This window comes from Martes martes, assembly GCF_963455335.1.
Source record: "Martes martes genome assembly, chromosome: 9".
Lineage (NCBI taxonomy): Eukaryota > Metazoa > Chordata > Mammalia > Carnivora > Mustelidae > Martes > Martes martes.
Window position 1 is genome coordinate 103,654,841 of NC_137896.1, and position 23,144 is coordinate 103,677,984.

At 38.2% G+C, this 23,144-nt stretch overlaps 1 protein-coding gene across 1 annotated transcript in view; it reads right to left on the bottom strand.

The window, feature by feature from the left end:
* ACOXL (acyl-CoA oxidase like) overlaps positions 1-23,144 on the bottom strand; it is a 132,298-nt gene that overhangs the window by 86,516 nt on the left and 22,638 nt on the right. Inside the window, exons 2-3 of the mRNA XM_080812790.1 lie at positions 20,647-20,756; positions 12,339-12,450 (exon numbers count right to left, since the gene is read on the bottom strand). Coding sequence (XP_080668916.1) covers positions 12,339-12,450; positions 20,647-20,756 — 222 coding nt within the window. The remainder of the gene's footprint in view (positions 1-12,338; positions 12,451-20,646; positions 20,757-23,144) is intronic.

Consider the following 23,144-nt stretch of genomic DNA (forward strand, 5'->3'; position numbering starts at 1 on the left):
TCTTTAAATTCTGATAGGATTCAACAGAAGAACCATCTGGACCTAGAGTTCTCTTTGTGGAATATTTCCATTACAAATTAAATTCATTTAATAGATATTTTTAGATCTTCCATTTTTTGCTTGCTTTTGAAAGTTGTATTTTTCCAGGAATTTGTTCTAAGTTCTTGAATTTATTTGCATAAAATTGTTCATAATATTCCTTTTTGTATTTTTAACATCTGTCTTGTATTTTGCAATGTCTCTTCTTTCATTCTTAATATTGTTAGTGTTTTATCTCTTTTTCTCTTGATCAATCCTGCTATGGATTAATTAATTTTATCGATCATTTTAAAGAAGACACTTTCAGATTTCTTTTTTTTTTAAACGATTTTATTTATTTATTTGACAGACAGAGATCACAAGTAGGCAGAGAGGCAGGCAGAGAGAGAGAGGGGGAAGCAGGCTCCCTGCTGAGCAGAGAGCCCAATGCAGGGCTTGATCCCAGGACCCTGGATCATGACCTGAGTGGAAGGCAGAAGCTTAACCCACTGAGCCACCCAGACCCCCCCACTTTCAGATTTCTTGATTTTCTATATAGTTTGTTTTCTACTATGTTAATGTCTTCTTAATCTTTATTATCACCTTTATTCTACTTATTTTGTTCTTTTTCTAACTTTTTAAGGTAGAAGCTTATTTCATTTACTTAAGATCTTTTTTACTTTCTAAGATAAGCAATTCAAGGTATAAATGTCCCTGTAAGGAAATTTCACTACACCCTACAAAATCTGATATGTTGTGTTTTCATTATCATTTGGTTTGGAATATTTTCCAATTACCATAGTAATTCTTTCATTGATTCACAGATTTCTCTGATTCACAGATTATTTAGAAATGTGTTCCTTAATGTTCATATATTTGGGAGATTTTCCAGATATCTTTTTGTTATTGATCTCTAATTTAATGCCATTGTTGATAGAAAAAACATTCTGTATTATTTCAATCTTTTAAAAAATTTATTGACTGAGGGGTGCCAGGGTGACTCAGGTCATGATCTCAGGGTCATGGGATTGGGAGGCATTGGGCTCCTCACTCAGCAATAAGTCTGCTTTCCTTTCTCCCTCTGCCTCTCTCCCCCATTCATGCACTTCCTCTCTCTCTCCCCTTCCCCCAAATAAATAAATGATTATCTTTAAAAAATTATTGACTGATATTATTGAGAGCTGTCTTATGGATAGCACTCTAGTCTCTGGGTCTAGTTTTCAATAAATGCCTATAAATGCTAAATAGGTCAGATGGATGATAGTGTTGTTCATATTTTTGTAGCCATACTGAATTTCTGTCTACTTGTTTCATCAATTACAGGATTTCTCTACTCCTCCTTTGAGTTCTGTCAATTTCTGCTTCAAATATTTTAATGGTGTATATCTATTTCTGGTTATTCTCTCTCTCTCTTTCTCTCTCTTTTTTAGAGAGGGAGAAATCAAGAGCTGGGTGGTGGGGCATGGGGAGAGGAAGAGGGAGTGGAAGAGAGACAATCTTAAGCAGGCTCCACATTCAGCAGGGAGCCCAATGTAGGGCTGAGCCTCATAACCCTGAGGATCATGACCTGAGCTAAAACCAAGAATTGGACACATAACCAACTGAGCCACCTAAGTGCCCCTGTTCTCTCCTCTTGACAAAGTGATCTTTAAATCACCATGAAATAACCTTCTTTATCCTTAGTAATAGTCTTTGTCTTAAAGTTTGTTTTATCTGATATTAATATAGGCTCTCTTATGTTCTAGCTGCTTGCTATATCTTTTTCTCATCTGTCTTAACCTTTAAAGCATATAAATGGAACTTGTTTATTTCTAACCCTCTGTGACAATGTTTGCCTTTTAATTGGAAAGTTCAGTCCATTTACAGGTAATTAGTGTTGGGCATAAGTCTACTTGTAGACTATCTCCTCAGGTCTTTAATTTTTGTTCTTCCTTCCATGACTTCTTCTGGATTAATTAAAGAGTTTTGTTTTTGCCCCAGTGTAGCTTCTCTATTAGAATATATATTCTTTACTTATAATAGTCTACCTTTAACTAATAACACTTCATGTATAATATAAGAACATTATAATAATATAATTCCATGTATACTACTTCTCATCTTTTGTGTTATTCTTGCCATATGACAATATATAGCATATACTTTTATGCACTTTAAAAACACTAAATAACCATAATTAGTTTTGCTTTAAACAGCTAATTGAATTATAAAAAGTTTAAGATACAAAGGAAAAGTGTCACTAATATTTACCTATACTTTTGTTTCAAAAAAGGTTTGTTTGAGAGAGATAGAGCATGGCCTGGAGGAGGAGCAGAGGGAGAGGGAGAGAGAGAATTTCAAGCAAGCTCCATGCTGAGTGTGGAGCCTGACATGAGGCTCCATCTCATGACCTGGAGATCATGGCCAGAGCCAAAATCAAGAGTCAGATGCTTAACGGACTGAGCCACCTAAGCACCCCTATTTTGTTCACTCTTTATTACATTCATTATGTTTTCAAAAACCCTTTTCTTCTAATTTCAACATCTAGGTCATTTTATGTCTTTTTCTATTGACTGGTTTTTCTCTTGATTATGCATTATATGTTCCAATTTCTTCACATGTCTGATAACATTTTATTGTATATTGGACACTTTAAAGAATACTCATTCTGGATCCTATTATCTTCCTCTAAAGAGTGTTGAATTTTTTTCCCAGTTAACTCACAAGCAGATAAACTTGAATTTGTAGAAGCTGTTTCATACTTTGCCAGGAAGAATTGTTTTGGTTTTGCCTTTTGTTTGTTTTAATTTTACCTTTAGTCCTTGGGTAAATTCTTTTTCCTGGGACATAGTCTTATACATAAGGGATAGCCCTCCTGGGGCTTCAGTGGAAAGCCATTGACTTGACTTCACCCATGTAACTTGGCAGGATTCAAACTACAAATTCTGCTTACCATGTAGCAGGCAACAGTTGAATTTTCTGTTCAGCTCTTTAAGCCTTCCAAATTAAAAATCCCTGGACCTCTTTGTGGTCTTGTCCATCCATGCATATTTCAAAAATGAGTTAATGATCTGAGTAATGTTCATACACATATTGTGAAGTTGCCCTCTCTGTTATTCCCCCCCTCTTTCAACTTCCAGTCTTTCTGATAGTGCCAAATCCCATCTGCTGGATTCCTAATGACATTAAGATTGAGGTTTCCATGTGATCACTTTCCTTTTAACCTAAATGCAGGGAATGGCTTTCTGTTAGTTAAAATCCAGAAACAATAACAGCAAATATTATTACAGTTAACTACGTAAGAGTTAAAAAAATGTTTTTTGCATAGCAAAAATCACTATAAGCAAAGTCAAAAGAACAGGTGACAAACTGGGAAAAAAACTGCAATATGACAAAGAGCTAAGATCCTTAATATATAAAGCATTCTTAAAAATGGAAGGACAAAATACCAAAAGCCCTATGGATAAATGGAAAATGATATGAATAGACAATACATGATAAATATGTTAAACTGGCCCCACACTCATGGAAAACTGTTCAAACTCACAGTTGGAGAAAATCTAGACCAACACAGAGAAACCATTTCTCATCTATCAAATTGGGGTAAAAAAAGCTCTAAGAATATGTTCTGTTGATGAGGTTGTGAAAAAACAAACAATGGTGGTGGGGGCAGGGTAGGGATGCAAACTGGTACAAGAAGCAGAATTTGACAATACCTAACCACACTACATATGCATTTACTTTGGACCCAGCAGTCAAATTTGAAGAAACCAGCCCTGAAGATACACATTAAGCAATACTAAAATTTATATGTGTAAGGTTATTCACGTAGCATTATTTCTGGTTGCAAACTATTGGGAGGAAGATAATTGTCCATGCATTAGAAAGAGGTTAAGTAGGCTATGGCACATCCACAGTGTATTATTCTGCTGCTACTTAAAAAAATGTTAGATGCAACTAATGAATCATTGAACACTACAACAAAAACTTACGATGTATTGTATGTTAGCTAACTGAACATTAAAATTAAAATTAAACATTAAAACATTAACATTAAAGTTAAAAAATTTAAATGAGATAGATCTCTATGAAGTAATATAGAGTAATTCTCAAAACATACTACTGTTAAGTGGGGAAAAAAGGACAGAGGAGTATATGTGGCATGCTATCCTTCATGTAACCGAGAAAGCAATATAAGAAAATTACACGTGTTCCTGCTTATTTGGGTGAGAGAAATAAAGGAAAGAGAAGCCAAAAACTAAATTTAAGTAAAGGACATCTACAGGTATTTAGAGGGAAAAAAAGGGAAGAAATAGAAAAAGGGATGAGTATACCTTTCTAAAAGCTTTAAGTCCAAGAAACTTAGTAGTGTTTTACATAGCCAAACCACGAATAGGCAAAAATCAACCAGTATGTAGTGAGATCCCAAAGCAGAAACAAATAGGAACAAACGAACTTATGTTACAAATAAATAACACAATCTCACTAAAGGTTGTGGAAAAGGAACCAAACTAAAAGCAACTTTAGAAGTACTACTTTGATTAAATATTACAAGCCAGAAGAAGAATATTCTAGTTAGTAAATGTCTTTTTCACAGAGGTATGGGTTAGCAATTCTGAAATTACTTACTGTGTACCCCAGGGAAGATCAAATAAGTAAACATAGAATAAACAATGAAAGCCAAGTTTCTCACTTTCTCAGAGAAAGAAGTTACAAAGAGGAAAGAGGGAAGGCTAGCTCTCACACTCCAAAGGAAATGACTGCACCTCCATGTAGTAATCAAGAATACTATTTCCTAGGGGTGCCTGGGTGGCTCAGTGGGTTAAAGCCTCTGCCTTCGGCTCAGGTCATGGTCCCAGGGTCCTGGGATCGAGCCCAGCATCTGGCTCTCTGCTCAGCAGGGAGCCTGCGTCCCTTCCCCGCCCCCCCCCCCTGCCTACTTGTGATCTCTGTCAAATGGATAAATAAAATCTTAAAAAAAAAAAGAATACTATTTCCTGTTCCTTTCCTTGCTCTTCACTTCCCTTCTTCTTTCCTTCCCATTCCCTCCCTATAATAGGTTTCCATAGGAAGAGAATTTAGCATTCTCTCTATAAGAGAAAGATAAAGAAAGTCAGAAGTGAGGGGAAAAGAGAAAATGCAACTGGGTTGCTACAGGGTAGAGAAGAAAGTATGAGAGGAAAACATCACAGAACAGAAACATTTCCTATGACCAGCAACAACAAAGAAGAACGTGCTGAGCTAAGGACTGGGAGCACTGCACCCCCGGGAAGCAGGCACAGTCAGCCTCAGATCTTGCCGCCTGTCCATTCTGGGGTCTCTCCAGACCAACATCCACCACTTCCTCAGTCACCGTGTATAGCTCACTGTGAAGTGGTGGTCAGTTACTCTTTCCTTTTCTGTGGAGTTGCAGGAATTTAAGCCTTATCTTAGTAGATATGTTCCCAAAATTGGAATGGGAAATGGGAGCATGTTCCTCACAAAAGGAATTTCAAGTACCAGTCAACAGAGAGGGAGCCACTGTTTTGCAAAGGTGGCCTTTGCATAGGCAGCACCCATATTCCGAAGATACAAAGGCCCCTCCATCAGATGGTCCTGGTCTTTTGATCATTTTCCCAACCCAACTTGACCACAGGAGGAAGAAGATGCATCAATATCAATGCAAAGAAGGAACTCAGGAAATCTGGTTTCTAATCCCGTTTCTTATCTTTAATGATCTGCCTCTGGAACAAAGCTCTTGGCATTTCTGTGCCATGAGATCTTTAGTAAAACATCTGCTATTCAGGCCACTGTTTTGGCTTTAAAAAATGTAACAAACACAACCCAGCTGCTCTTACCCTCTGTTCCTGTCTCCACCCTCAAACTCTCAGAGAAGTACAAGCAAAGCAGCAGTTTTTCCTGTCTCTGGGTTTGTTGACAAAGGCATTTCCAAGACCCTCTCTGGATCTACCAGCTATCTAGTGAACTCTTGTAGTTCCCAAATGATGGAGATTATGGCAGCCCTATCTCCAGCATGTGCCATGTGTGCCATTCAATGACTAACTCAGTTCTCATTTTTCACAGATAAGAAATCAGAGAAGATTTCAAAACCCCACCTGGTGACCTAAGCAAAGATGTTACCAGTTTAAAATTATAACAAACAAAACAGCTGGCATCATTTGTTAGAAAGATAGTCTTTACAGAAGTACTCTGGCTTTATTATGTTTTAATGATCTAAAGAGCTTTAAAGCTACACACACACACACACACAGTTGACACATTGACCACAACAATAAAAAGTGTAGATAGCTTTCCAGACAGAAGGTTCTAGAAAGTCACATCTCTGATAACATTATTTCCAGCCTTCACCAATTCTTCTCCACCCAAATCTCAAATTCTGAATAAGGAAAAATAACTTAGGGTAGTTGTTTCCAAATGAGTTTACTGCCCCTAGATTTTGAGGATGATTAATAATGTTCTTTTGCAAACCACTTCCCTTTTCCTTTCGACTCAGCCTTGCAGTGTGGTGCAGAGCACCATGAATCAGATTTTTAAAATTACTGTTCCCCAGGTGATTCTTATATACCCCTAAGTGGGGGAAATACTAGCGTGGTAGAAGTAGGTTATGGGTGCTAAGAGATAGAACATGAATCAGCCCTCAGTTAACTAGGACTATCATTCCATCTGGATTCTCATCCTTTTACCTGCCCAATTTTTGTTATGCACACTTGGAAATAAACAATCATTTTTTAAATATATTGATTACCAAGGGTTTATATTTCCCATAGACTTTTCTCCATACAATGACAGAAGTCCTTAATAGAATATTCTCAAAACCAAACCATTGTTTATTAGTTTACTTTTTCTCCCTACTAATGGGAAAATGATGCAGTGATCTTAATGAGTAAGATTTGCAGCATGATTTTGGAAAATTAGAAAAGTGGGGCTTCGAGGGAAACTATGGGGCTGGTCTCCCTCCATGGCCACCAGCACACTGGAGGACAGTTCCCGGCCCCATTTTCAGTTTAATTCTGGGTACACAGAAGAGGGAAAAGCATTATCAGACAATAGTACAGGCTTATTCTTTCATGAGGACTAGTGGTCTTGACCCTCCAGCTCTGAATGTGAACTACTAGTCCCATAACACTTGTGCTCTAGGGTAAGAGGCCGATGCGCTATCTAATGTGAGGCGAAGGGTTGGCCAAGTAAATCTAAAATAAAATGTGTGGTTGAAAAAAATTAAAGAGCATTACTGAAAAATTAAGAAGAAAAAGAGATTTCTGTAGCCCACTCATGTTTTTACTCCTTCAAAAGATTCTGAACTAAATCACGTGGTTATTTTTACAAGATCTTGGCATTCTGGATGAAATGACCCACCTTTGGACATGTCCAGGCTCCATGTGGATCAGATGTTCAAATTGCTGAACAGATCATTATATTTCAACATACACCGAATTAATATAGGTAGATATAAGTCAACATACAACTATCTGAAAAAAACAGCTGAGCCAAAAATACAAACTAAGATATAGAAGTCAATATTCTTTCTTCAAATTTGTAGCTTTTGTCATAATTTAGCACTTATTTCATTTTGCCTTGGGCTAAAACTAAGGGACTTATCCCAAGGCAGGTACTATCTTAATAATCTTTTTGGTCTTCCCATGCCTACCCCTAGAAAAAAGTTCTGCTCAACAAATATTTAAATTGACCATTAAAATGGTTACATTAATGATAGCAACTAAGTTAAATGAGTGTGAGGTTTATCATTTTCAAAAATGATAAATGATTCTTCTGGGATTTTTTTTTTTTTTACATATTCTACCTTATTCCATCCTTGCAACAAGTTTGTATCATGCCACTCTTATTATCTCAAATGTATACATATAAAAGCAGAGGATCAGAAGCAGTAAAATATATTTGTCTGATTCTAAAACCTTTGTATCTTTTCACCACACCACATGCCTAATTTGTTTTTAATGTTCAGAAAACACAAGTATATGTGCAAAGGTTTTCTTTTCTCAAACTTAGAAAATCAATACTAGTGAGCAATTTTTTCTCTTGCAGAGAACAATTATAAGCAAAAAAAAAAAGTTCTGAAAAATTAGTATCAGAAAGCATCTAATATCATGCTTAAAAGGGAATAAAAAGTAGGTATTTTAGAGTGGACTTATTTTTATAATGTTAGTAAAGTAAATAAAAAGTAAAAAGAAGATGCCAGACTCCCAAATCCTGAAGATAAAAAAGTTAGAAAGTTGGAGAAATCAAGTGTTAGAAAAATGAGTGTAGAGAAATGTGAGCATGGGGAAGTACAATCTGGTTCAACATTTGTAGAGAACAATGTGGCAGTATATAAAGTCTGAAAACTGCAGGCTGTTAAGAATGTTCCTTGTGGCACTGTCTATAATAACTGAAAAACAAGAAGCATCAGAATATTGCACAATCATGCTCTTATCGACACAGAAAGAATGCTATCTTATCTTATTAAATGGAAATACTGATCGAGGACATTATAATCTCCTTTTGTATTTTGTTCCAAAAAACATGTCTATGAATGTCAAAACTATTCAATAATTTTTGCTTTCAGATGCTATAGTAGTTATCTATTGCTGTGCAACAAGTTATCTCCAAATTTAGCATCTTAAAACAAATAACTTTTGTATCTGACATGGTTTCTGAGGGTTGGGAATCCGGACATGTCTTGTTTGGGTGCTTCCGGCTCAGGCTCTCAAGTCTAGTTGTTGACTGTCCTGGTCCCTGGTATCTCTAAGACTGGAATGGGGCTGGAGGAGACACGTCCATGCTCATTTACATACCTTTTGGAAAGACAGTTTAGTTCTTTGCCACATGGGCTGCTCAGGACATGGCTTCCCCCAGAGGGAGGGAGAGACAGAGTGACAGAAACTAAAACAGAAGCCACAGTGTCTTTGTAATGCAATCTCAGAAAACATTCCATTACTTCTGCTGCATTCTACTGGTTACACCAACCAGCCCTGGCACAATGTATATAAAAGGATGAGACTAGCAGGAAGCAGGGGTCCTTGAAGACAACCTTGGATTCTATCACAGCCTAACCTCATCTCTTTCTAAGGTCCATGGACATCTCATCTCATTACTGCGGTGATCCAAATTCCAGAGTCCCATCATCTAAGTCTAGGCTGGGGGCAGATTATATTCCCCAGATGTCATTCCTTAAGCATAGTTCCTTTTGATTTGAAGGCTTATAAGGGGGAAGATCATTTGTCCCCTACATGACCAACATACAATAGTGGGACAGGACTGGATAACCACTATACATATTCTTGCTCTAAAGGGAAGAAAATGGGAGGAATAAAGGGGTCAGTGATCCATAGAAACTCTGAAATCCAGCTGAGCAAATGTCAAACTTTTTTTAAAATTAAGATTTAGTCCTACTCATGTCTAGGAGTTTTTATTCTCCATGGCCCTTGGCTCCACCCTCTGGGCTCAGGGTTCTTCCATCTGAGGAATCTTTCCATTATCATGAAAGGGCCACATGTTTGTGACTGAGTAGTTTTCTCAGCCTGTTCCCGGCTTGTAGAAGCTTGATGGCTTAAGGTTCTATTCATCGTGTGCTATCTCTGAGCCTTTCAACATAAGCTAAAAAATGTGGCTGATATAATTTTCTTAAAAACTTTATACATCTTCTGTGAATCTTTTGTGGGGGGGGGCTGTTAGCCCATTACACAAAAAAGTCCACATCCACAAATCTCTTTGAGATGGGCCTTTGGGGCATGGAGAAGGCTAGAGAATGATGCCCTGGAGCATCCTAGAAGCCCTGCAGCTTGATTGAAAAGATCTGTGAGGCACACCCTTAATCTCTTCAGAGGGCCTCTTGGCTGACTGAAGACTCATCTCTGATCTTTCTCAGCTCTGAAAGGATTTTACTCACATCTTCAGACCGTGCATTCCTGAGAGTGCTCTGGTATCTTTGCTCCGAAGCCATTTTCTGTGGTACTTTTGGGTAAGAGCATGTCTTCCAAAAAAGATGTATGGAAGCCCTAATCCCCAGCATCTGTGAACGCCACCTTTTGTGGAACAGGGTCTCTGCATGTGTAGTCAAGTTAAGAGGAGTTCATACTGGAGTAAGGTGAGACTTAGTCCAGTACAACGGACAGGTTTCCTCGTAGGAAGAAAGGAAGACAGAGATACACAGACTCGAGAATGCCATGAGGTGACAGAAGCAGAGCTTGGAGTGATGAGGAGACAAGCCAAGGGACACCAGCTGCCAGGAGCCAACACCATGGTACTTTGTCACGGCAGCCACAAGAAATGAATACAGTTACTATATGGAGGACTTGGGAATCTTCAAAACCACAGCAAGTCTCAGTTCTTCCATGTTAAGCACTGTTTCTTTGAGCTTCCCTGTCTTTTGGCATTCTAGGGTAAGCCGTCATAAGCAAGCAGGCACTCTCAACCCTTCCAGCGGATGGGGTACATTTTCCACTTTCCCTGTAACTGCAGGCCCCAGTGTTGCTAAAGTTCTGGCCCTCCAGAGCAAGAATCTTCCTTCCTCCAGCTTCCAGTAACATTTATTCACATCCGTGCGAGTCCTCACCCACAGCTTTATCAAAGCCCAGAAGGCTTCTATGAACAATTTCTTCAAGGCAGTTCAAGGCTTCTACTAAAATTCTTCTCAAAGCTCACTGCCTGGTTCCAAGGCCACGCCCACATTTTGAGCTTTTGTTACATCATCACCTACCTTGGGGCGCCAAAATCTGTGTTACGTATCCACTGCTGTTAACATGTTGCCCCCAGATTTCAGAGATTAAAACAAACATTCATTTTTCACACGGTTTCTGACAGCCAGGAATGTGGAAGCTGCTTAGCAGGGCTTGGAATAGTATACTTAGCTCATAAAGCTTCCTCTTTAGAGAAGGAGACATTACTCCTTTTGGAGCTGGTGAATAAAGACTGAACCTAGCCTTATGTTTTCCCCTTTACTGGTAAACTCTTATTTTCTGTCTGGCTGTTTATATGATACTCTCTTTATGCTAGGTTTTCAGGCTATATCTAAGTATGGATATTTTTTTTCTATCAATATTTTGATTTGTTTTTTACACTAAGGAAAATATTTTTCTCTTACATCTGTGATTATTATTTCTGCTCCTCTTATTCCAGCATTTTCAGGAATATTTGTTATACATAGGTTGGATTTCTACTATTTTCACTCTGTGTCTATCATCATCTCTTGCCATCTCATCTTTATCCTTTTCTTCCACAGTCTTGGAAAGCTAAGTCATGGACTACATTTTATCCATTGTTAATGCTGCTCGCTAATGCATTTTTGCCTGTGCGTGTATCCTTCTCTTATTTTGACTGGCTCCATGTTTGACAAGGGCAGGTAGCTCAGAGTCACTAAACCTAAGCAGATGGGCCCCCGGTGTCTGGCAGGGCCTCACCTTGTACCTATACCTGGAAGGTGGACTGATTGGTACAAAACCTGGCCCAGCCCCCAGGTTCTCATCATTCTGGCTCTGTCCCACCAGCAGTGGATCTTGACCACTTTCTACTCCCAGGGCTTTTCCGCCTCCAGAGCATTTCCTAAGAGAATACCCATCCTTATGTGCTAGTCATCCTCTTCCCTTCTACTTGCTCTGTGGTTGTGATCTTAGAATCAGTATACAAGAGTTGAGTTAAAGGATGAGAGTTGCCTGGGGCCCGATTCTGGCCCTCTTGGAACCTAACTCCCATTCGGAAGAGGGGAAGTGGTCTGTTCTCAGGTTACAGTAGCCCTGGACCCCTGAGCCTGGGAAGAGAGCAGGATAAGTAAAACACCTCAGAGTCGTTTTGTCTATTCATGCTGGCGTTAGAAGATGAAACATATTGCTGGGGTGGGGAATGTTTCCCCAGACCAGCCCCGGTGGCACTTGGCAAACTTCCCTCTAGATTTCTATCAATGCTAATATAAGGTTTTATGTTTTTGCAGGGTGTCATGGGTATTTTAATAGGAAAGAGAGTGTATCTCAGGCTAATCCAATGGTAATTTTTTGTATATGCCTTATGTACCTTTTTCCCCCAGAGAACAATGTATTCATTATACATATAGACAATGATTTTTCAATTCCAATAAGGGCTAAAATTACTCCACTCTTCAACTCCCACGGCAGCCCAATGATGGCTTGCGGGCAGAATTCTAAAAGACAACACAAAGCGTTCAACAGTAGCATCGGGGCCTGAAGAACAAGCAGGATTGTCATGTCATACAAATGCCCTGTAAGAACTCTAGCCATTTCCAGAAGCTTGTAATTACCCTGACTCATCCTCTACCACATTTAGCAGATTGTTCTCCAGCAAGAATATGCCTTAGACATGTGTCCAGAAGAAAAAACACAATGTATCTTTACCTTATAATAAATTCTGGCCACCAAACTCCGCTGAAGAACTCTTTCACGAAAATTCACTGCTTTCAATAGAAAGGCGAGATTATCGACTGTGTCCATGTTAAATGCCAGGAAGCTGAAGGAGAAACACAGTGACCATTATTATTATTTTGTCCTCACCAAAGGATGCCCATGTGAAAAAAACAGACAGAGTCTGTTCTGTCAAAAAGAATTTTCTTCCAGTAGAAGAGCAATGTTAGTACAATTCAGCCCCTCACATCTCTCACTCACTATATTCATGCTTCTTTCAGGATTTTTCTGATGAATGCTTGGCTTGAGTTGATCCTGTGTGGTTATCTTTGTGGTATAAAGATAATTTGGTTTCCTGGTTTCTTTTTCATTTCCTCTTGTATTATAGGTAGTTAATCAATATTTTATATAGTCTTTCTTCATTAAGAGCTATATAATTTCCATCCTTTGGGTTTATAATAATTTTCTCAACCATTATTTGGCATTTTTTATAATAATGATTACAAATGAATATTAGTAGCCAAATACATCCATCACAAAGTATTTGTCAATGAATAATATTTCTTAAATACATAATGTATCAGGACCTGTACTTATTACTGCTGCATAATATTCAACAATCTCAGACATTCTATGATGCAGATACCATAATTATTTCAATGTATAGTTTGGGAAACTGGGGCTCAGCAAGTTTCAGCAACCCACTCAAGGTCACATGGGCAGAACATGCTCAGTCTCGGGTTTTGTCTTAGGCGATGCCTGTATTTAAGAGAAAAGGAGCTCCAGAGGGCAGTGAGAGGGCTATGGGCAAGTGCAGCATAGCATGTTCTGCAGAGATAATGACTCTCTTCAGCAGGTAGTAATTTCCATCTTTCCCATTGGGCAATGAGAAAACTGAGCCACAGGGGAGTTAAGAGACTTAGGCACAAAGAGACTTAAAACACCTGAGTCTCCCTTAAAACCCTATGGACTTTTCAATATGTGGCTCGGCCTTTTGTGCTAATTTTGCACCCCTCCAACCCCTCCTACCCTGCCTCATGAAACTTCCATTCAGATAGACAGCAAAGGGGTTAATTCACACTTAGGGTTTCCCATAGTTTAGCCACCTCTTTGCGCTCCCCTCACCCCAAATCCTTGGGAAGTAAGTTATCATAAGACCCAAATAACTTTGATGCTCATTAATTAAAATTAAACCCACAGGTAGCAGTTGTTGTTGCTCAGTCAGAAGCCACAAGAGAAACGTTAAGAAGCAATTGACACCATGCTTTTGAGAAAGCCAAGCACTGAATTTGTAATTGCCCTCCATGTTGACAGGAGGATGGGAGGTCATTTACATGCTAAGTACCAGGAAATTTAAATTATATCAGTATTTATTCTGAATCCAGTCTTTAGAAGGTTGAGCCTCTTTCCTAGTCTATTTAACAAAAAAATGTAAAGAACTGTCACATTTTATTGAAAAGTATGTTTCAGTCATTCCAGAGACTGTTACCAGGAAGTCTGGAGACTATAAATTTTGTTATTAGAAACTATCTTTTTTGGAATGTTTACCATAGAATACTGTCCAACTGAGGTTGTGAACTTCATGTGCTACACGAAGTGGATCTCATCCACCCACCCTATCATGAGTCACATGCCAAGCATGGTCACATCACGTAGCTTTAGGAACTCACCTAGCATAAAAGGCTGTGCAGATTCTCTTAAAAATAGGAATATCGCTAAAGGTAATCTCCTTCTATTTTATAAGAAGGTCAAAATGACTCTAAATTTAAATTAAATTCAAATGCACATCATTAGTCATTGAAGAAATGAAAAAGAAAACCACAGTGAGGCATCATTATATACCCACTAAAATGACTAAAATTAAATATACTGGCATCATCAAATGTTGACAAAGATACAGAGCAACCAGAACTCTCATATTTGTTGATGAGGTGTAGAATGGCAAAACCACTTTGGAAAAATTTTCCATAGTTTCTCATAAAACTAAATAAACACATACCCTACGACCCAACAATTCTATTCCAACAATTCACCTAAGAGAAATAAAAAAATATATTCACAAAAAGACTTGTATATGAATATTCACAGTAGATCAACTGGGAAGACTAAAACATTGAAAACATCCCAGGTGTCTCTCCATCAATAAAAAAATGGAAAGCAAATCCTAGTAGATCCATAAAATAGAATACTACTCAGCAATAAAAAGGAACAAGCTAATACACATGACAACATGAATGAATCTCAGCAGGCATTATGCCATGTTAATAAGCCAGCTACAAAACAGTGCATAATTTATGGTTCCACTTACACGAAATTCTAAAACAGGAAAAACTAATCTGTGGTAGAAAAGTATCAGATTATCAGTGAATGCATCTGGGGTGGTGGTCACAGAAACTGACTGAAAAGGAACATAAGAGAACTTTCTGGATGACCTATAACTTAACAAGAGTTTGGGTTATACAGGTGCACACACTTGTTAAAATTCAGTGAATGCACACTGAAGGGCTGTGCATTTCATTGCATATAAATTCTACATAAGAAGAAAAAAAAAACTACAACCAAATTTCGAACTCTAGTTAATGATGTTCATGCTGAATTATTTAGAAGTATGCTGATGTCTGCTGTTTACTTTGAATGCATCAGAGAAAAAAAGATGAATTGATGGGTGGGTTGAGGAATTGATGAATGGATAGGTATGTGATGTAGCAAGCACAGTAACAGGTTAATAGTAAAATCTAGATGGTGGGTATATAAATGTTCACTAAAATTCTTTTAATTTTGCCCAACACTTGAAAATGTTTATAATACAGTATGGCAAAACATTCAAGTATAATACAGAATCTTCACTTTCCTCAACTCCAACTCTCCTAAGGATCAGTGGGGTGATGAGAGCAGCCAGAGCTCCAGTGGCAGCCCCGTGGTTGAGGGGGAGAGTATCACTCATCAGGACAAGAAAGGACAAGAGAGGACAAGATAGAGCTGTTTGCAGAATTAGGTACAGTCCCGCTCAGAACCAAGCCTTGCCTCCCTCCCCTAGTCTCATGAAGACTTCTCAGTACAATCACCAATTCCTCCCATAGTCCACGTGAAGGGGTAGCTTCTGGGTGTCCATACAAAGTAACAGCCTACTTGGAGGCATTTTAGAGCCCCAGGAAGTTCTCAGCCCATCTTTCTTCATGCCCCCGCCTGCTCCTGGGTCTTTCTCTCATGAGTGGTCAGTATGGCTGCCATCTGAGTGCTCCACTGGACTATAAGCTCCACGGGGGCTGAGAACCCACAGTCACTGCCATGTCACCAATGCCTGGAGAAGTCCCCTGTACACTGAAAACATGTTGGATGAAACGGCTTTTCTCAATATACGTAAAAATCAGAGCAGGGTTTTGGGACTTAAGTAGATGAACACAGACAGACTGAATCAGTAAAACCTGGATATGGGGGAGAGAGATGTGTACTGTTTTGGAGGTTAATAACCGAGACAAAAATAAATGGACTGGAACTTTCCAAATATTTACAATTGGAATACTGCCTTTGGCACATCTCAAGTCTATCCCGGAAAATTTGCTAGGAATATAGATTTGCATATGGGTGAGGGTCTGTTTTGCTTTCAGAATGATGGAAGCGAGCCCTGCTCTGCTATCTGGAAAAGAAATGAAAGGACAGATGATTTGCTGCCAGTTTGGGAACAAGTTTCCTGAATGGATGGAACTGATTCTGACGGAAACTGTACTGTTCTTTCTACTCCTTAGATGTTGGAAAAATTTCAAACTAATAAATTGGGGAGAAAGCTAATAGTACTACAGAATGCTCATTCAGGGCTAGACATATTAAAAAGATGTACTGACTTTGCAGAGTGTGCGAGGATAAATTGAGACATTACAACTAATAGAGACTTAAGTGAAACAGTCCTAGAATATGGGAGCTGATGTTTTCAAGCTTTAAGATAGACTACAGTTTGGGGCACCAGAATGGCTCAGTCAGTCAAGCATCTGACTCTTGATTTTGGCTCAGGCTGTGGTCTCAGGGTTGTGAGATCAAGACCTGTGTCCAGCTCCATGCTGGGCATGGAGCCTGCTTAAGATTCTCGCTCTCCCTCTGCCTTTGCCCTTCTCCCGCCTCTAAAAAAAAAAAAAAAAAAAAAAGACTACAGTTTGAATAAACAGGAACCTGGGCAGTAGTAAGAAAAAAGAAAAGAGGACAGATTACAGATTTCCTAATTTCAATTTATGCCAACAGATATGAAAAGTCCCACACACTACTATTTATTGTGTTTCCCATGTTTTTACTCAAGATTGTAAGATGACATTTCGTAATAAATACTTTCCTTGGAAATTAGTTCCACACATTTTGGTTACAGAGACCAATAATCTGCCTCCAAATAAAATAGCAATTTAAAAAACACACAAAAATTTAAAAGCCACAATAAACTCCTTAAAAATGAAGGAATAAAGGAAGGAATAAAGGAAGCAACATATTTATGAGCATAAATCAATGAAGTAGAAAACAAAGGTACCATAGAGAGGATCAACAAAGAGGAAAGCTGGTTGTTGAAAAAAACAAACTAAAAAACAGACAAACTTCCTGTAAGATTAAGCAATAATAAAGAAGACAGAAACTCAAGAAATCAATTTAGGCACAAATGGGACATAACTATAGATCTAGCAGAAGTTTAAAAGATAATCAGAGAATAGTATGAAAAACCTTATGCCAACAAATTCAAATTGAAATAATCAGTTCCCAGAAAATATTATTTATGAAAGTCAACACAAGAAGAGAAACCCTAAATGGTCTTAAAACAATTAAACTACAGTTGACTCCTGAACAACATGGTGGGGGGGGGCGGTGCTGACTCCCGTGCAATCAAAAATCTTCATGTAACATTTGACTTTCCCACAACTCAACTACAAATAGCCTACTGCTGATTGGAAGCTTTGCCAATAACAAACACAGCCAACACATATTTTGTATGTTGTATGTATTATATACTGTATTCTTATAGTAGCATAAGCTAGAGAAAAGATCATGTTATTAAGGAAATCATAAGGGAGAGAAAATACATTTACAGTATTGTTCTGTGTTTATCAAAGGGAGACCACTGTGCTGTTTAAAACCGTGTTGTGCAAGTGATTCAGTAGTTTAAATATTCTCCCAGGCCAAGATAGTTTTCAGATAACTTACCAAATTCTCCCACAAAATAAGAAACTATTCCCAAAATAGTTTTATGAAACTACTAAAACTTCATATAAATTCAAATCAGACAACTACAAGAAAGGAAAACAGTAGACCAATAAGTAAATAAAAACGCTAAAACAACACTAGCAAGCCAAACTCAGGAAAATATAAAAATGACAATGCAGCACGGCAAAATTGAATGCTTTTCAAGCAGGAAAGAGTAGTTTAATGTTAAAAGACTTACGAGGGTTATTTATCACATGAACAAACTAAAGAAGACATATAACATTTCAATAGAAGCAAAAAATCATTTGCAGTAGAATTCATCACCTAGTAATGACAAAAATATGTTTAAAATAACAGTAAGTGGAGCTTCTTTAGGAAGCAAAGTGGGTCTATCAAAACCTTCAGCAAACATCTTTCTTTCTTTCCTTTTTGGCAAACATCATTCTTAATAGTGAAATGTTGAGCTAATTCTTCTTAAAACCAGGACTAAGACAAAAAAATACCTTCTATATGAAAAAGAATAAAAGGGAATAGCAAGTGGAAAGAAATAAAAAGTCATTATTTGCAGATGGTATGATTGTCTACGGAAAAAAACACTCAAAGAATCTATAGACACAGAAGGAATTATTTTTTGTGGTCAGGTTTATATATACAAGTCAACTGTTTTTATAATAAATGGGCAGCAAAAGAAACATAATTTTTAAAAATATTCCTTTTACAATAATAAAATCATAAAGTACCTAGAAATTAAGCTATCAAAGGATATACTATGTATGGAGAAAATTATAGATTTCTAGAAAACACTTAGAAGATTAAAATCTTTGAGACAAGAATCAGTTTTATATGTATATATGTCAATTTTTCTGCAAATCTATAGATTTAATACTTTGAAAGAAAATTACAGCAGATTTTTAAAAATTATGGTAAAATATACATAACATAAAGTTTTTAACCATTTTAAAAGGGTGCATTTCAATGACATTAAGTATATTCATACTGCTATACAACCCTCACCACCATTCACCTCCACAACTTTTTCATCTTATCAAACTGAAATGCTGTCCCCACTAAATAATAACACCCCATTTTCTCCTCCTCCAAGCCCCTGGTAACCATGTTCTACTTCCTGTCTCTATGAATCTGACTACCCTAGATATCTCATAAAAGCACAGTCAAAGAATATTTTCCTTTGGTGTCTGCAGGGCTTCTTTTTGAAAAAATTTAACAAACTGATTCCAAAACTTATATGGAAGTGCAAAAGACCCAGAAAAGCCAACACAACTCTGAATTATATTTTAGATATAATAATAAGATATAATATAATAATTATAAATCTAGTGTAATTGCAACAGTGTATTGTTGGATTAGGATACACAAACAGGCTAGGAACAAAGAAGTCCCGAAATGGGAATTTACAGTAGTGCCAGAGTGGGCCCTGCATCACTAGTAAAGGACAGTCGATTCAGTAAATGGTGCTGGGACAACTGACAATCCCGAGAGAAGAAAAAGAATGAAATTAGATCCCTTCCTCACACTACAGACAGAAATTTCTACTGGATTCAAGAATTAAATGTGAAAGAGGAAACTCTCAAACTTTAAAAAAACATATACTTCAAGATCTGAAAGTAGACAAGATTCAGCAAGTGTATAGAATAAAAGATTGATAAATTCCACAGCAATTTAAGAATTTATGTTAAAAGGCACCACAAAGAAAATATGACAAGGCACAGACTTGTAGAAGGTAGGCGTAATGTCTGTAACAATAAAGGATTAAAAAAAAACCCAAAAATCAGTAAGAATAAAAGAAAAAAGAAAAAGAAAATTTGGCACAACATGTGGAGAGGCATTTTAAATGAGAAGAAATATAAGTGGCAAATAAACTTGTGAAAGCATGCTCAACTTTAAGAGCATTAAGGAAAACACAATTTAAAGTCACAGAGAGAGATCTTTATATATATGTATAGGCATATATAGTACTGACAAAATGAAGACTGATAAAACCATGTGTCGGTGAGGATACTGTTCCACAGGACACGCGCTGCTGGTAAAGGTATAAATTTGTACAGTGACTTTGAAAAATAACTTGTTACTATCTAGTACAGTTGAACATTGCCATACTCCCCACACAGCAATCTCACTTCTAGGTAATAATATACAACAGCAACACACTGCAAATCACCAATGGGTCCTAAAATCAGTTTAAAGGATTGAGATCAGTACTTTTTAAAAAACAATTGAAAACTACCAGAGACCATGACGACTAATAGGCTAAGCATTGTTTCATGAGATGTTTGCTTCAGTGGTGTCTGTTGGGTGAGTGTGTGGTGGGGGGGGGCTCTATGGATATGTGGGCGTCAGTGGTTGATGTAAAATTTATTTCTTATTCTGAGTCACTGCAACTAAATTTGAAGGCCCTGTAGAAACTTAGACATGTTCCCCAGAGAACGTACAAGATTTTTCATAAGAGCTTTTTACCAAATATCAAAAACACAATCCAAGTGTTCCCTGAAATCAGAGATTAGAATGGATAAGTAAATTGGGGCATATGCACATGATGAAATATGATAAACAAAGAGAACAGTTCTTCATCTACCCATATCACAATTTAGATGAATCTTAGAAACAAAGTAGAGTGAAAACAGGAAGCTACAGAATACCACATACATTACTCCTTATTTATTAAGCCTAAAGACAATTCTAAAAAATCAGTACAAACAAACAAAACATGGATCCTGAAGCCAAATTACCTGGGATTAAATCCTAGCTCTGTCGCTTATTAGCACATACCCCCAGGCAAAATTCTTAACCTTTATGCCTCAGTTTCCTCATCTATAAAATGGAAATAACCAACCTCTGGAGTTTGGGGGATTAAAACCTCTGATGTGTTTGGAATAGTGAACACACAATAAAGAAGGAACAGCAGTAGAATAAGAACAGAATCAGCAATGTTCTGGTTCTCCAGCTGGGGAGTGGGAGCACGATGCTACCTAGTTGTGGACTGTTTGCATAAAAGGAATATTTAAAATTTCAACAAGAGTGAGTTGTGCTGTGACAAGGCTCCCCGCGCTCAGACCCAGTAATAAGACACCGAGGGCCAAGGATGGTACCGGCCTAAGCAGTTACGTACCTGGTTCTCAGCTTGTCCCTCCCAGACTCCGCCCAGTTTCGGAGGCAGCTGACCAGTGGCTTCTCTTTATGCTGTTTGCTGTACTGAGCCAGCAGTGCCCGCACCACAACCTGGCCAGACAGTTGATGATTTGTCAGTCATTTGTCAAGAATGTAAAAAAAAAAAAAAAAATGCTAGAGTGTCTTGAAATGCTGCAGCCAGTTAAGGGCTAGTTGCTTCTAGCAAACTTCTTGGAAAGAATCAAATAGAAATCCCATCCTCCCAGAGGTCTCTGTTTGCCATGGCAAATGGGTGGTGCTTACCCTACCACTGTCAATCCCTCCCCCATGGCTCACTTGACTAACTAGCTAACTACTAGCTAACTACTTACCGCTCTCTCTCCCACCTGAGACGTCAGCCTCTAAGGCCAGTCCTGGAACCCAGTGTTTTAGCTGACACTTCAGATAAAACCTACTTGCCGTCCCTGATTCAGATAGATGAATGGTCTGTTTTCTTTTTTGCCTCTAATATTCTATGGTTGATTAGGCCTTTGGGGAACAGAATTAATATGTATACATAAAACAAGCTCCATCAATCTTCTCCCTCGGCAGCTTTAAAGTTATAATTTGGCCCTAAATTACTGCACGTTTTCCGGTTTTGCTTAAAAAAGGTGTCCATGTCTAGCCTGCTACAGACAGAGGCCCATGGGATGGTTGGCAACAAGTACTAGACATGTCAGTGAGACGACCTTGGACCAAACATCCCGCCAAGCCTCTAGCTGACTGCCATGGTACAAGTGGGCCCACTAGGCCGGCAGAGGAATGACCCCTATGAGCCCAGCCCAAACCCTTGACCCGCACAACCATGAGCTGACAACTGGGTGTTGTTTTACATTACTCCATTTCGGGGTGGTTCGTTCCATAGTATCAAACAGCTGATTCTATCACATACAAAACTAACTTTAGAATATTTCCTTCTTTGTTTCAGATACATTGATGTTTTTATAGAGATGACATTAAATGATATATATATATACTTTCAATCAACAGTATATCTTAAATGACATTTTGGTTCACATTGCTATCTCTGATTCTAGTTATCTGGTTAATAGCTGTATAATATTTTTGTTTGGAACCATCATAGCTAATTAGACATTCCCATTCACTTAGATATTTGGCTTGTTTCTAATGTTATACTGTCATTAATTGTTTTGATATCAATATATTAGACAAACATTGTCCACCCCCCCCCACCTTTTTTTCTGGTTATTACCAGAGAATAAATCTCATGAATCAAAGTGATGCAAAAATCTTTATAAAGGGTCACCCTGACTATGAGAGGGATGCTGGAAACTTATCAAGGCATATTTGCTTAGGGGAGCTTTGCTGGCAGTGCTGGGCAGAGCCAGTCATGCAATTTAGTCTTGACCCACAGAAGACTCTGCCACAGTCAGTGTCCTGCCCAAAGCCAGGTACTCAGACCCATACAGCCAACTGATAGATCAGAGCCTAACTCAGTTACACCAAAGCTTTCAGGTTCCTCCCATCTGGGCCTACACATGGCTTAAGCTCCCTGCCCCCTAAAGTTAGAGAAGGCCATAGGACTTGCTTTAGACCAGTGACATGCAAGCTGGTATGATGTTCCCAGTTATGACAGGTTCCTAACGTGGGGCCTCAGTCTGCTGGAGGCTGCCATGGTAATCCCATGCATAGATGCAGGCATTGTCCTCTAGATTATTATGTTTATTATAAATTCCTTTTGTTTCTTTTAAGTATTGTCTTGAATTCTTGAAATTATATCTCTAGATAAGTTATATTATCTATAATTTCACTTCGGGATAGTAAAGGGGGTATTACAAAATATTTTTTTTATAAAAAAGAGGGCATTACATCCAGTATCTTTTTTTTAAAGATTTTATTTACTTATCTGACACACAGAGAGAGATCACAAGTAAGCAGAGAGGTAGGCAGAGAGAGAGGGGGAAGCAGGCTCCCCGCTGAGCAAAGAGCCAGATGTGGGGCTCGATCCCAGGACCCTGAGATCATGACCTGAGCCGAAGGCAGAAGCTTAACCCACAGAGCCATCCAGGCACCCTTAGGTTCAGTATCTTTAAGAATCACAGTACTGGGGCACCTAGGTGGCTCAGTCAGTTAAGCACCCGACTCTTGATTTCTTCTCAGGTCATGAACTCAGGGCCCTGGCATCAAGCCCTGCATTGGGGGTGGGGGGCGGTCTGTACTCAGCAGGAGTCTTCTTGTCCCTCTCCCTCTGCTCCTCCCCCCGCCTCTCTCTCTCAAATAAATAAATAAAATTTAAAAAAAAACCAGAATCACAGTACAGTATCATGGGTCAAAGGATGTGAAGATTTTTGTGTCTGTTGCTATACGAAATCTGTGTAAAAATTAAAACATACCCAGCAATGGGGGGAAATTAACTCATTTTAACTAGAATTAAAATTAAAATCATATAGCAATCAAGTTTCACTGACACATCACCAAGAATAAGATTGAAACTGTTTG